Consider the following 16,310-nt stretch of genomic DNA (forward strand, 5'->3'; position numbering starts at 1 on the left):
ACAAAGAGGGGTGCAGATAAAGGGAAGCGCACACCTGTACAGACACAAAGGGTGGTGCAGATAAAGGGGAGCACACACCTGTACAGACACAAAGGGTGGTGCAGATAAAGGGGAGCACACACCTGTACATAAACAAAGAGTGGTGCAGATAAAGGGAAGCACACACCTGTACTTAAACAAAGAGTGGTGCAGATAAAGGGAAGTGCACACCTGTACAGACACAAAGAGTGGTGCAGATAAAGGGAAGCACACACCTGTACATAAACAAAGAGTGGTGTAGATAACGGGAAGCGCACACCTGTACAGACACAAAGAGGGGTGCAGATAAAGGGAAGCGCACACCTGTACAGACAGAAAGAGTGGTGCAGGTAACGGGAAGCGCACACCTGTACAGACACAAAGAGGGGTGCAGATAACGGGAAGCGCACACCTTTACAGACACAAAGAGGGGTGCAGATAAAGGGAAGCGCACACCCGTACAGACACAAAGAGTGGTGCAGATAAAGGGAAGCACACACCTGTACAGACACAAAGAGAGGTGCAGATAACGGGAAGCGCACACCTGTACAGACACAAAGGGTGGTGCAGATAAAGGGGAGCACACACCTGTACATAAACAAAGAGTGGTGCAGATAAAGGGAAGCACACACCTGTACTTAAACAAAGAGTGGTGCAGATAAAGGGAAGTGCACACCTGTACAGACACAAAGAGTGGTGCAGATAAAGGGAAGCACACACCTGTACATAAACAAAGAGTGGTGTAGATAACGGGAAGCGCACACCTGTACAGATACAAAGAGGGGTGCAGATAAAGGGAAGCGCACACCTGTACAGACAGAAAGAGTGGTGCAGGTAACGGGAAGCGCACACCTGTACAGACACAAAGAGGGGTGCAGATAACGGGAAGCGCACACCTTTACAGACACAAAGAGGGGTGCAGATAAAGGGAAGCGCACACCCGTACAGACACAAAGAGTGGTGCAGATAAAGGGAAGCACACACCTGTACAGACACAAAGAGAGGTGCAGATAACGGGAAGCGCACACCTGTACAGACACAAAGGGTGGTGCAGATAAAGGGGAGGACACACCTGTACATAAACATAGAGTGGTGCAGATAAAGGGAAGCACACACCTGTACTTAAAGAAAGAGTGGTGCAGATAAAGGGAAGCGCACACCTGTACAGACACAAAGGGTGGTGCAGATAATGGGGAGGACACACCTGTACATAAACATAGAGTGGTGCAGATAAAGGGAAGCACACACCTGTACTTAAAGAAAGAGTGGTGCAGATAAAGGGAAGCGCACACCTGTACAGACACACAGAGTGGTGCAGATAAAGGGAAGCACACATCTGTACAGACACAAAGAGTGGTGCAGATAAAGGGAAGCACACATCTGTACAGACACAAAGAGAGGTGCAGATAAAGGGAAGCGCACACCCGTACAGACACAAAGAGTGGTGCAGATAAAGGGAAGCGCACACCCGTACAGACACAAAGAGTGGTGCAGATAAAGGGAAGCACACATCTGTACAGACACAAAGAGAGGTGCAGATAAAGGGAAGCAGACACTTGTACATAAAGAAAGAGTGTTGCAGATAAAGGGAAGTGCACACCTGTACAGACACAAAGAGTGGTGCAGATAAACGGAACCGCACACCTGTACAGACACAAAGAGGGGTGCAGATAAAGGGAAGCACACACCTGTACAGACACAAAGAGGGGTGCAGAGGAGAACGCTTCCACTTGTATACAGCGGTGGTCATACAGTGGAATAAGAAAGGGTCTCTCCTGTATATGAGGGCCACATTTCTGTGGAGACTCTCAGGGTCATGTCCTTCTTCTATGGAGAACAGAGAAAGGAGCACATGCAAGAAGCGCATTGGGGACGGAGGTCCCGTAGTGAGAGGACTCCATCACTAAGTGGCCCCGGCATTAACTGGAGACAGCGCAGGCGCTCTCCTTTAACAAGTCCTTCGGTGCGCCTAATACTTATACGCTGAACATCTTTAGCAGGCATCATTATCTTCACTTCACTGGTACCCTACCTCCATTGTCTATATCAATCCCCCTAGCACTTCTTCTTGCGTTTTAATCATACCCTTCTCCTTGCCGAATGCATGTGTGCGCTGAGAGGCGCATAACATATTTTAGAACACCCGCAAATGTAACAAGTGTGTAATTGGCGTCAGGTACTTCACACTACTCATGCAAAGCGCCATTATGTCTTATAAATACACAATACATTGCTTTGGTGAGGCTTCTAAAAAGTTAAGTCTTAATTAACTTTTTTCTTTTTCTAACATGCAGTACCTATCTCTACCACCAGATGTCATATTGAAGCAACCGTTATGCACATGTGCTGGATATCCCATTCCAATGAATGTTAAAGTCTTTCTAATATATATATAAATAAATAAGTGTTAACCCTGCCGTACAGTATATAATCAGCACCAGTGCTTTGGAGGTTGGGCCTATCTCTCTATGGGGCCTACTTATTAACACAGTTTTCATGAAGTTCTCTGAAACAGCCATTTCTGGAGAATTTTGCATATTTTTTTAAATTTCCCCCTGATATATTAATGGGGTACTGCAGCAGATTTCTCCAACATCCTCCGCAAGAGTCTACGGGGGCTGGAATATTGCTAAATTCATCTACAGTAGCTATCAGCAAGACTCCCAATAGGTAACACCGTTTTATGATGGCGTTGGCCATTATAGCCTATAAGCAACAACTTCACACTGTTGTACGGATCCCGCTCTGGTAATGGGCACCTTCACATGAGCGTCACCCCTTGTCATTGCTCTGACTGGCAGCACTCCTTTTCACCACTCAGCCAAACATAAATAGTCTGTGTGGGAAACATGCTTGTGATTGGCCGAGCAGTAAAGGTTTGTCCAGCTCACTTCAGTGTCTGTCAGTGGCGTGGCTCCTCACAAGCTGTAACGTTCATTTCATTGCGGGTGAAGATTACCTTTTTTGACTACTTCCGGACATGAAGATTTTGCCGTCTAATAAATTGGGGTTTCAAGATGTGTTTATTAAAATAAACATTATTTAGCCTGGTGCGGAACGGGCTGGTCCTGGAGCACAGCATGAGAAAGGGATCGCATTCTGTCATTTATTTAATGATGTATTTATTACAGGAGATTAAGGGGCATATGTATCATAACTTGATGTGAGATAAATTTGTGAGATATATATGACCAACTAATCAGCTTCTAACTTACATTTTGCAGGCTGTGTTTAAAAAGTGGTAGGAGCTGATTGGTTGGTGATCTATATCTCACAATTTTATCTCACATCAAGCTTGGATACATACAGTATGCCTCTAAAACTGATGAATGACTGAATGACATTGACAATGTGCAGTTAGATTCCCCCAAGTGGGCAGTACTGGTACTGCATACAAAATGTCTGATTTTCCAATGTTGCTGTTGTAACGAGGTGTGAAAAGTTCATTTATGAATGTCACAATATGATAAACTGGTGACATGTCTGATGCTAATTTGCTTCTTATATATTACAAAACTGTAACCTTTGTAATAAAGGTCTATGCTCCCTGGTTATTGGTCCACTTTAAGTTCAATGAAAAGCAATTTACATCAACGTTGATAACCTTCATTCAATCCAGGTGATCAATGCCGCACTAACGCTGGCTGCCAGGCCACAGAGTAAAGTGGCTCAAGATAACATGGACGTGTTCAAGGATCAATGGGAGAAGCAGGTCCGAGTTCTTACTGAGGCTGTAGATGACATCACATCTGTCGATGACTTCCTTTCTGTCTCAGGTATGTCGTGCGCTTGTGTGCGTCCATCTGTCACTATATCATTACATCATGCCAAAGCAAATATGTCACAGTGGGGCTAATTCTGAGTTGGGAGCACAGCTAACAAAAAAGAGCAAGTAACTGATCACCTTGGTGAAACTACGCTGCACTGCAGGTGGGGAGATATACAATATAATGTGCAGAGCAGGTATGTGGAGGTGTAAATGATGTGGGACATTTATGTGGAGGTGTAAGTGATGTGGGACAGGTATGTGGAGGTATAAATGATGTGGGACATTTATGTGGAGGTGTAAGTGATGTGGGACAGGTATGTGGAGGTGTAAATGATGTGGGACAGTTATGTGGAGGTGTAAATGATGGGGGACAGGTATGTGGCGGTGTAAATAATGTAGGACAGGTATGTGGTGGTGTAAATTATGTAGGACAGGTATGTGGAGGTGGAAATGATGTGGGACAGGTATGTGGAGGTGTAAATGATGTAGGACAGGTATGTGGAGGTGTAAATAATGTAGGACAGTTATGTGGAGGTGTAAATAATGTAGGATAGGTATGTGGTGGTGTAAATTATGTGGGACTGGTATGTGGAGGTGTAAATGATGTGAAACAGGTATGTGGAGGTGTAAATTATGTGGGACAGGTATGTGGTGGTGTAAATGATGTACGACAGGTAGATGGAGGTGTAAATGATGTGGGACAGGTAGGTGGAGATGTAAATTATGTGGGACAGGTATGTGGAGGTGTAAATGATGTGAGACAGGTATGTGGAGGTGTAAATGATATGGGACAGGTATGAGGTGTAAATGATATGGGACAGGTATGTGGAGGTGTAATTGATGTGGGACAGGTATGTGGAGGTGTAAATGATGTGGGACAGGTATGTGGAGGTGTAAATGATGTGGGACAGGTATGTGGAGGTGTAAATTATGTGGAGCAGGTATGTGGAGGTGTAACTGATGTAGGACAGGTATGTGGAGGTGTAAATGTTGTAGGATAGGTATGTGGAGGTGTAAATGATATGGGACAGGTATGTGGAGGTGTAAATGATGTGGGACAGGTATGTGGAGGTGTAAATTATGTGGAACAGGTATGTGGAGGTGTAAGTGATGTGGGACAGGTATGTGGAGGTGTAAATGATGTGGGACAAGTATGTGGAGGTGTAAATGATGTAGGACAGATATGTGGAGGTGTAAATGATGTAGGACAGGTATGGTGAGGTGTAAATGATGTGGGACAGGTATGTGGAGGTGTAAATGATGTGGGACAGGTATGTGGAGGTGTAAGTGATGTGGGACAGGTATGTGGAGGCGTAAGTGATGTGGGATAGGTATGTGGTGTGGGACAGGTATGTGGAGGTGTTGTATTGATGGGATAACCAAGATGCATCTGGTTCTGTATAGCCAGTGGATTTGCTTTTCTTCTGGACAGAACAGACGTAAATGTGCCTGGTTTATGACAGGAGGTTGTGACTTCACAGTGTTGGTGGTAGTTGCTAAAAATACTTAAGCACACCTAATAAAGTAGCCATGGGAAAGGAAATTAGACGAAGATGCAAATAACAAAATAATTTTTTTATTAGGCTCACATAATGAACAAGGAGATTATGTTGTGGAACAGTTGTGGAAAATTTAAGTTAAGATTTAACACTAATAGGGGTATTCAATATGGGAGCTAAAACATCGTTTTTGCGTTAATATCGCACTTTTGACGTCATTATCGCAGGTTTGACTTTTACACCGTATTCAATTTCAAAGACTTATCGCAGGTTCGAAAAGTCTTTGATAAAAAACGGGGATAACTTTTCACCATTGAATAGGTGTCGAAAAAAAGTGCAGAATTGGGGTTTAGGGGTGCAGGCTTAAAAAAAAGAGCCTGCACCCTTGGGAATGACATTTAAAAAAGAACTGTGTCAAAAAAAGTTTTAAAAAAAATAGGGACACCCCAAAAAATGTATTTAAAAATTGGGTTGCAAAAAAAAAAAAATTGTTAAACAATAGGGAAATAGGTTCAGGGCTATTCTGCAAGTATGAGGCAGGTGTATTCTAGAATAGATTTATAGCGGCAGGTGCACAATTGCAGAATTTTTAAAAACTTACTTTAGGGACATTAAAATATGCTAGTACCCATTTTCATGTACCCCAAATTTGATGGGACCACTTAAAAAAACGAAAAAAATAACCTAAGTGCTCTTCTGCATCACTTCTTCAATGTCGGGAAAAAACACCTGCTGCGGCTATTTAAATCCCCGACTTTCAATTACAGGCTAAAATGGGGGTACCCATAGTGATCCCCAATGTTTTTACAACTTTAGGGGGGTCCTACAATTTTTTTAAGGAAAAATTCGTAACTTTACGCAAATCCAACTTCGGAGTCTCCCGTTTTCGTTAATTTCATATTGAATACGGGGATAAGCGGGCGCGCGTCCGATACTTTAACGCAGGTAAAAACTTCGATATGAAACGTAAACTTCGACAGCGAAGTTTACGTTTCATATTGAGTACCCCTCTAAGGGTGCATAAACACACAACGATTTTGTTACCAACGATTTTATGAACGATTTTCTGTCAGATTATCTGTCAGATTTTTTAAAGTGTAATGAACGATTTTTTTGAACTACAAACGATGTTCCCTTAATGCAAATCGTTCAGTTGGTCAGTCTGACTGAACTACAAACTACAAACGTGAAGGCGCATGAACGATAACCATTCATCGTTTTAGCTCAGAAAGTGAACGATTTTTTTCAACGATTGAACGATAAACTATATCGTTTTCGATAATCATTCAAAAAATCGTTGTGTGTGTGTATGCACCTTTAGGGTTTATTTACTTAAGGTGGTTTATCAACGCTGCAGATTTTCCTGCAGTATTTAAAATAACAATACTATTAACTGCAAACCACACCTGGTTTTGCACTTAATAGTATGGCTGTTTTCAATTCTGTGTGCAAAAAACGCAGATAATTGGTTGCTTTGAAGAGTCGCCTTTAGTAAATAAACCCCTAAATTTTGAATCTCAAACATATATCACTTTGACAGTGCACATAATCAATACCCAAGAATAGTGTACAATCCACAGTTATAAAATAGTCACTGGGATAAAATGGCCATACCTCACCCTCTGCTGGCCACCTTTGGTACTGTAGCTGCAGAAACCTGGACTTACTTTAATGAAGGAAACTCCTGTCACTTATAAAACCCAATTACCATACAGCATTTTAAACTTTTGGCAGGTCTCGTTGACAATTCTTTTTTTCTTCTTCCTAGTATGTAGCAATATGCTTTACGTTATCGCTGTCCATTTATTCACCCATGGCTTTAATTCAGTCCTAGCTAATACAGTAAGAGAATTACTTTTCTACAAGAGGTGTCTCCCTGTTCTTACGTCTGCAATTTTCCTAAATAAATAACACTGATTATAATTTATATAAGTAACTTTGCCTGCCACATAAGCTTATAATTACACTGTGAAATATTAATTAGACGTTTGTTGCAGAATATATACATTATATTTTGTTTCTACTGTACATGTTGCTATGGTAACAACTTACCGGAGCACTAATTAATACAGAAAATGTGCAATACAATATGGTTTCAGGGGATAAGAAAATGTAGAACTTTAGGTTACGAAATAAACTAGTTTACAAAATCGGGTATATTATGGAATAAGGACCACTCGCTGGGGTAGAATTCAAAATGGAATAGTGGAAAAAAAAACCCCATGGTCTCTTTTTTTAATTGATGGCAATAAAATTATATCTTTGATTAATTATAGCCATTAACACATTTTCAGAGGCCCTAGGTTTTCTCGCTTTTCCCTAGAAACAAGGAAAAAAAATACAGAGTTCATTTATTAACACCTTCCTGAAGAAATGAATGCCTTGCCGGTCTCAAAGGCCAATATTTATTTTAAGTTTGGATTACACCCGACAACTGCTCTCTGTAAGACAAGGGGCGAAGAAAAGACGAGTAATGGTTTATTTTCTCTGAATTGGGAATACATTTGTAATTACAGTATGGCGTTGCCTCTTTTTTTTATTTTTTATTGCCACAGAGGCGTCAGCAGAGTAACTTGGAATAGGCTCAAATGGACTTTGCTGTTAAGTTATGGCGTGTCCTACGGTCCTGAGTGGGAGATATTGAACCGTAATTAACTAGGCCTACAAACATTTATTAAGATCTATAACTCAATCTCTCCTGCGTCTTCTCTGTATTGCCCATTACATCTCATATTCGCTGAAATGATCCGAGTTGTCACCCGTTATGTTATGATAAAACAGAAGGATGCTGACTTATGTGCTTCAATTACTTTCCCAACCTCGTTCTCCGTCCAGCATTTACCAAAAAGCGCTGAAAAGCAATTGGCTAAACAGCTGGTCGTCGCTGGTCCCATGCCATCTTGCTACTCTCATTTAGCAGAAATCTAATTTCTCATCCAAATGTAGGAGATAGGGCCTGGTCATTTTTATTAGCGCTGGATCGATAGAAAGTTCTAAGCCAGGTTTCTGCAGATCCACCTCTTGCCATTTTTCACATTTTTCGCAGAACCCTTTCCAAAATAACATCGATCGTAGACAGATGGATGCATTCATTTTATTGAGGTTTAAGGTATCAGTGAATTGCCCAAAACAAGTTGATGTCATAAACAGGCCATCACCGGTTGGAATGATTATCAACACCATGACAAAATATATTACGGGATTAAAAAAGTTTCCGCTTCTTACAGTTAGACGGCATATAACTATTTAAAAAAAAACAAAAATCCCCAAAAATCACAGCTAAAATTAGAAGCATGATAGAATGGATTTATTAAATTGTATAGACATAGCGTACTGCAATACCTCCCTTCCCCCCCCAACTATACCATATTACAATATTGCAGCCTCTTTAACAAGGGTATAAACTTTTTGTTCAGTCTACACCGTTAACCTGCTGATGCAGTGTCTAATAAGTCCACTGGTCCTCTATGGAGTCAGGACCTCTGAGCCCAGTTACCGAACTGCCACCACCAAACATTACTGCACTAATCATATAGATTTATCCACGGTAGATTACATCTATATGGAAATCAATTACGTGTTACACATCAAAGGGCCTATTTATCAATATTGTGATAAATGCTCCTAGACCTATTGTTCCTTATCACCACTGTTCTCAGTGATTTTGGAACAAGATTCAGAACAAATCTATTATTACTCCCGAGCCAGGGCGGCTGCTCCTATAACCAGCTGTCCCGGAAACCGCAAAAGTTTACACTGCTGAGGCATCTAAATGGATCCTTCTTCACAGTCCGATCATGTTTACAATAGTTAGCAACAAGCTGACACCATCTGAAGGTGACGTTAGCTACTGGCACGTGGAACTTGACAAAATAGAACAATCACAGCATCGCCATACATTGGGGCCCATTTATCAACGAGTTTTAATCATACGCAACAAGATTTAAAACTCGTTGCGTATGGGAAATGTTGCTCCAGCCAATCAGCTCCCAACTGCCATTTTCCAAACAGATGACAGTTGGGAGCTGATTGGCTGGAGCACCATTATCATATGCAACGGGTTTTAAAACTTCTTGTTGTGTATGATAAAACTTGTTGTCTATGATAAAACTCGTTGATAAATGGGCTCCATAGTGTGAGGTATGCAATGTGATGAAATATGGGCAGTAATGCAGGTGATATCTAAGATATCTTCTGCGTTATAGACTTAATAAATAGCCTCCTTAGTGAGTGATAACAGCAGTTTACACAAGATTATTGGTGCATAAAATGATCATAAATAGGCCCCTAAGAGATAAAGTTTCTACCACAACTTTAGTAAATAACCAATACTGTAGTTGGCATTTTTGCTAACCAGTAGTAAATTTACTCACAGTTATCAAAAATACTGTAATCTAAATTTTTGTCCACAAATAGTAAATTCAAAAAAGTGACTGATAATATTTAACTATTCATGACAGCCCCCTCAACATTGCTGATTAATTATTTCAGATCACACTGTTCATTTAATTTTAGATACATTTTCGTATTCCATAACCATGCCATTAAAAACTGTCAGTGTTCAGTGAATTTATTTCAACATGTCAATTCCCATCTCTTTAAACCACCCGAAAGGGCATTTGCAGCCCAAACCTCCATGAACATGCCCTCCCATTTCAAATCCCCAAAAATAACTGCACCTCCCAGGCCCCTGTGATCTGGATCTATGAACTGTTGCAAGAGGAAGCACAGTATCACAACACTTGATCACCTGCTCTTCCTCCTGTGCTCATTACATTAACAGAGAGGTAGGGATGGACAGCGAACGGTTCACCATCGATCTCATTAATGGTTTGCTGCCATCATTGGGCATCAGGAGTGGGGAAATATGACAGCAGCAGGCCAATCAGAGAAAGAGGGTTGGTCTAAGCTAGAGAAAAATAATACCACATGTGAAAATCAATGACCATCGGTGGCAAACACTCGAGGGTTGCTGACTATCGATGGTTTATGGCCATCTCTAAAGGAGGTGACCGGTTACATGAGTTTAGTTTGCTGCCATTCAAGGCTTATCCAGTGTAATAACCACAAAAGGAGGGCAGTTGGCAAATCAGGAGCAGACTGGAGGCTGGCAGGTAAGGTATCAACCTTGTATTTACCATTATCAGAGTTTTTCCACCTGAGACAAGGTTCTCACCTTATGGGTCTGGCGAACCTGGTGGGTTGCATATTGTATATATCCCTAGGCAGCCCCGGTGGGCCGTGAACCAGCGTCCACCTGAACTGGAATAATAATATGGCTGCCTCTATCTATGTTTATCCTTTAGAGAACCACATACTAGAGGACGTGAACAAGTGCGTCATCGCCCTGCAAGAAGGAGACGTTGACACGCTGGACAGAACCGCAGGTGCGATTCGAGGTCGTGCAGCCAGGGTCATCCATATTATTAATGCAGAGATGGAGAACTACGAGGCCGGCGTCTACACCGAGAAGGTTCTGGAGGCCACCAAGTTGCTATCAGACACTGGTAAGCGAGAATCATACAAGGAGCCATCCGCTGTCACCTCTGTAACCGGTGTGAGGTATTTTATAAAACATTTCATGCATATCTGTTTTCTTACATTGTGTGAAGGGGAAGGGGTCCACCTTCACATGACTCTAACTAAGGGGTCTATGTACTAAGCCTTGGAGAGAGACAAAGGGGACAGAGATACCAAGTAGCAATCAATCAGCTCCTAATTGTCATTTTTCAAACACAGCCTGTAAAGTGACAGTTAACAGTTGATTGGTTGGTACTTTATCTCTGTCCAAGGGTTAGTACATAGACCTGTAAGTAATGTATTCCTCCATTTGTCCTTTTTAGTTTTTACACGTCTTTATATTTCTAGGAAGTTCTTTCTTTTTGCTATATCATCTCCAACAAAAATAACTCTAGTCTAAGGGGTATATTTACTAAAGCTCCCGATTATTTGTGTATTTTTGTTTATAACCACCACCAAAAAATACTTTGGGGTTCTTGATTTGTCATTAATCCTCCTTCACGTCAAAACAACTGGATTCTACACATTCTGCATTTGGAAATGAAAATGCATTTTATTTTTTATGTGTTTGAATGAAACACATAAAATGTGTAGGAATAAACTGACAGGGAGCTCCCGGAACTATTCAATTCAGCTCTCTGTTTGGTCCGACTGAGGGTGCGAGGAGACATTGCTGGCCGCGTGGCTGTTTGCCGGTTTAGCGTGGCGCTAACAGCCTCGCGGGCGGCACTTTAGTCGGAGAATGCCGGATCCCGCAAAGTAAACATCCAGGTTAAGTTGCGAGAACCGGCATTCTACAACTAAACAGCGCGCTGAATTGAATTGCTCCGGGAGCTCCCTCCCGGGGCTATTCAGCATCGCTTTGAATTGAATCACGGCCAATGACTACTATAAATAAATAAGGGTGCCCCAGAGTTTGGTGATATCAGAATGGGAGATGTAGTCCAACACATCTGGATTTAAAAATGATGTTTGCATTGTAGGAATGTCCTTTGGTTATCAAAACATAACCATCTTTTCACATCATTTGAAAGAGAAGGCTCCCCTCTTCCAAATGGAGTCACCCCTAAGACTGTGGGTGCCAGTATGGGGGAGATATACTGTAGAACTGTTTTGCTCTCTCCCCTATTTCCTGGATTTTAGAATGTTCTGCAATATTTATCATTGAACGGGTGGTGCTTAATGCCATAATTAAGTCCCAACCCCTCTTGGGTGCGAGCAGCATCAATTGTAAGGGGACCCCTTTAGCCAAGTCACCCCCCCTCCCATTTGAACCCCTGCAGTGCATAGGACACGTCCCAGTCGTTCTTAGCAGCAAAGGGGTTAAATTTTGCGGGTAAAACCTCTAACTATATAAATATCTGAAAACCACAGAAGGAAGACCATAGGATATATCCATGTATCTATAGTAAATATTGCAGGAGGGCGCGTGCAGGCAAATAAATGAAAGCCACTTGACTTTTGCGTAATTCCTCTTTCATTTTCCTTAGTAGCAGACAACAATGACATGTTTTTAGTTCCACGTTACATCTTTATGATTCATTTATACCATACAGTTTTGTTGACCGATAGAATAATTGTTTTATTCAGGTCACTCAGATTCCCATGCTTCGTCTTCATTTTATCACATTGTACTTGCTACATAATATCTCGAAGAGCGTGTTAGTAAGACTGTGCCAACACAATGCACACAAGAGCCAATTGTAATGGCTTATCTGACTCATTCCTATTTTTTCTACATTCACAGACAGAATAATGGGCTATATCCTGTTTACAAGTATGGCTTAACTCTTATTAAAGGTCATTTTATGTCTCTGTCATACAATGGTTTATAGAAACGCACTGGGCTAGAATGAGTAAGAAATGATGCAATAACTAGAAATACAGCTCCTCAGCTCTCCTGTGAAATATCCCCAATAATGGTGGTGTAGCTGACACTTGCAAGTCCCTACGGAGAGGTAGGACCAGTCTCCATTGCACCCCATGCTAATTCGGGAATATCAGAAATCTAAGCAGTATACCACTACAAAATGGGTTTGGTATGGTTTGTCGACAGTGATGCTGTCGGCAATTGACCAGAGAATGCCGATTCGGTGGAAATATTATTTTAACCATGTCGGTACTACAATTACAAACATGGTGCTTTACCATCAAGTTTACATTATGATGCCAAAATGGTTAAAATGCTGTAAATAACATTACTACCACATTGGCATTCTACCCCACAATATGTATCATCTTATTATCAGTATTGAGTCCTGTACTTATGGACGTTGCCTTTGCTGTCCGCAGAGACAGCACTCAATGTGATTGATTATTGGCCTTAAGCTCGAGTCACAGGATGTCACAGGTAAGGCATATTATTCTACTTTGTTCAAGCATCACTACACACAGGGAAAGATTGTGGGAAAACTTTATTGAGATCATTACGGTAAACTCAAAACATGGAGAATCAACTATAAGATAGTACATTATCGCAATAAAGAGAGACTGCACAGTGACAGCTTACGTCAGGGCACCACCTACTGTCCACCCATAGTCACACACGTAATGCTTAGCCTTTAGCTGTTGCTATACTCTTAACACCCTCCCCCCTCTCGACAGCTGCCGCTTAGTCCACTAAATCCATTTTCCTTGATTAATAGCTTGTGATGTCTTTCCCCAGGTCGAGGCCTTTTAACGATGTCTGCAATCATGTCCTCAGTTGGGCAGCACTGTAAGTCAAGAAAACCTTGTTCTTGTAGATATCTCAATGTGTTTGGCTCTCGGGTTGGCTCGTTCTGTCTGCGTTAGCATAAGGCATCCTTGGTTGTCTCCTAAGGTTTGTGTCAGTTCTGCCTGCTGTTATCCAAGGTTGGCTAACAGCTGTCTCAGTCCTATGACCTATTGACTTGCATGTGCTGCTGCAATGTACTCTGCTTCTGTTCAGGGAAGTGTTTACAGATGATTAATTTCTGCTCGAAAAAGCAAATAACCCTTTTTACTGCATACCATCCCATATGGCCACGGCTTCGAGACTTTTTCTACAATAGGTTCCCGACCATCTGCTGTAACATCATGTCTGGTGGCCGTACCAGTGTAGAGGAATTTTTCTGTTGCGTTTCTGTATTGAGGATTAGAAAAATGTAGGGTAGTACCTTGGTTATTCATTTCCTTTGTGTAACTACTTTCCATGGGAGTACTTACATCCCAAAATCCTCACCGATTTCTTGTATTTTATGCTCAGGTTCAATCTACAGTATCTCTCCACTCTCAGTTTAAATAGCTAGATAATGTGTTATGCTTCAAAGGTCTTTTGTCAAAGTCCTTGTTGAAGGCTTGTGGTGTTTCCGTTTCATCCCCTTTTTGCTCAAAGCAGACTACACAATAATCTTCATTAAAAAGATGAAAGATCAGCCCACTCACCATTGACTCAGTTTGTGTGTGAAGAAGGGTCTACTTTGCTCTTCTCTAAATTCTATATGAGTAATTTTATCGCAGCCTGCTTGAGGTCACATATACAATTCTGTAGTTGCATACTTGGACTGCCCTCTGATTAGTCCTCAGTTCCCGGTGGTTGTTCCATGTAAGCATCCGCAGGACATCTGTTCTGACAACAAAATCTCACTTGTGATTTCTTTGTATCTGTCACTGTCAGCAAAGTTCCTGATTTTGGTGCTTGCCTACTAGGGCAATTGTCTCATCATAATCCTCTCCTTTTTTTTGTGAACATCCCTTGGCCACCAGTCTGTCTTTCTTCATGTCAACCTTGCCATCTGCGCTACAGTTATCTCTGATTGACCATGTGTAGCCTATACCCTTTCTCTTTGCTGGCAGATCAGTAAGTATCCAGGTTTGGTTGTCATGCATCAACTTAATTTTCTCTTTAGCTGTTTTTGTCCCTTTCCAAAAGGTGAGCTATTACTTCCCGGGATGTGGGATCTTTCATAGTACGTCTCTGTGCATGTGATGGATGGTCTTGAAGCTCTGCTCTTGCTTATTTTAGGAATTATGGATCTTGGGGCATTAGCTTGTACAGAACAATTGTACCTCACAAGTGCTGTAGAAGCTGGCAGCATGGGTAGTACTATTGCAGTTCATGTATGCTTTCTGGGTGTATGGGTACATGTCTGTGCTTAGTATCACCAGTTCCTTTGCGGTGTTAAGACGATATGGGTCTTCATCTGCTTTGACTCTGGTCATCACCCTTCCTCCTGGAAGGAACTCATCTCCTTGGGATTGGTGGGTCCTCCAGCTGCCATGTGTCCTACAGAGTCTACCTTGCATGCTGGAGCATAGAGCACATCCCTTATTGGTACTGTGGCTACTGATTGAGTGTTCCCATATGTATTGGAAGACATTAGCACAAAGTGCTCAATTCCTTCACAGATAGATAACTTGTCTCATTGTCATGCAGGTCAGGATCTGTGAAGAAGTTTAATTTAATGTTTGCTCCCGAATCTATGCACCAACTATGGAACAGGTGACCTGTTGCTTCGAACGTTCCCCTCTGCTGATTTGTGCATGCGTCAGTGAGTGTGGTTTTATCTGTCTGCTTGGACCCTTTGGGACGTTTTCTCTGTAGCCCTGCTTTCCATGTGGAGCAACATTTTTTTCAAGTGTCCCTGTTTCTTCCAGTTGAAACATGTTCTCCTGTGTGACCTTATATCTGTGGCTGTAAGGGCCATTCCGGTGCACTATCCATGCTGTCATGTACTGTAAGAGTTCCTGTCTATGCTGGTGTTCATGTGTAAGACTAGCTTTTACAGGGTCTAGTATTAACTTCGATTCAGGCCTTGTTCCCAGGGTATTATTCAATGCACTGTATATGATGGGTAGACTGCACAGAAGCATGTCCACCAGTTGACCAGAGTAGCACTGCTATCACTAGCATTCCATTTAATTGATCCAGTATAGTCTTTCCTTTGCCACGTTTCACTTGGTATAGTTTCCCCAGCAGAAATAGCTTACTGTTTAGACTGGATCTTTCATGCTGCTTCTGTAATGCACAAGCTCTCGGTAACCTCCAATTGTCCAGTCCACTGCATTGTGCTGCTCACTTGCCATTGCTGTCTCTATTATGAAAGGTTAGCTAAGCAATTTGTTTTGAAGTTGTACTATAATATTGCCGGCAAGTTAAGGAGAAGACGGCCGGTGTCTGAGAGTGAATTGCACATGTGCGGCACTGCTGTCAGCCTCTATCCCCTCCCCTGGCTGCTATGTTACTGACTACTCTCTCTCACTATTACTATTGCACCAAAATTGCCTGCAAGTGATCCAGACCCTTGGACTGTATCCCTACTAATACTATGCTTTTGCTTAGCCTTTGGCCTGTGCTCTTTCCACACTTTTTACTACCTGTGCAATTGTTCATTCATGCTTTGCATGCTGCTTATATGTGCTACAGATACCAATGTACCGCTATACCAGGAGTAACTGTTCTGTTCATGTTGCTTATTTGCTTCCTATACAGTACATATTATCTCCAGCTTAGCCTCTGATTATAGAATTATAGCCATTGGGGT

General features: G+C 41.9%; 1 protein-coding gene across 1 annotated transcript in view; it reads left to right on the plus strand.

Annotated features, from left to right (window-relative positions):
• CTNNA2 (catenin alpha 2) overlaps positions 1–16,310 on the plus strand; it is a 937,723-nt gene that overhangs the window by 695,829 nt on the left and 225,584 nt on the right. Inside the window, exons 5-6 of the mRNA XM_088442722.1 lie at positions 3,638–3,794; positions 10,593–10,793. Coding sequence (XP_088298848.1) covers positions 3,638–3,794; positions 10,593–10,793 — 358 coding nt within the window. The remainder of the gene's footprint in view (positions 1–3,637; positions 3,795–10,592; positions 10,794–16,310) is intronic.

Source organism: Taudactylus pleione, unplaced genomic scaffold, assembly GCF_031769625.1.
Source record: "Taudactylus pleione unplaced genomic scaffold, aTauple2 ptg000316l, whole genome shotgun sequence".
NCBI lineage: Eukaryota > Metazoa > Chordata > Amphibia > Anura > Myobatrachidae > Taudactylus > Taudactylus pleione.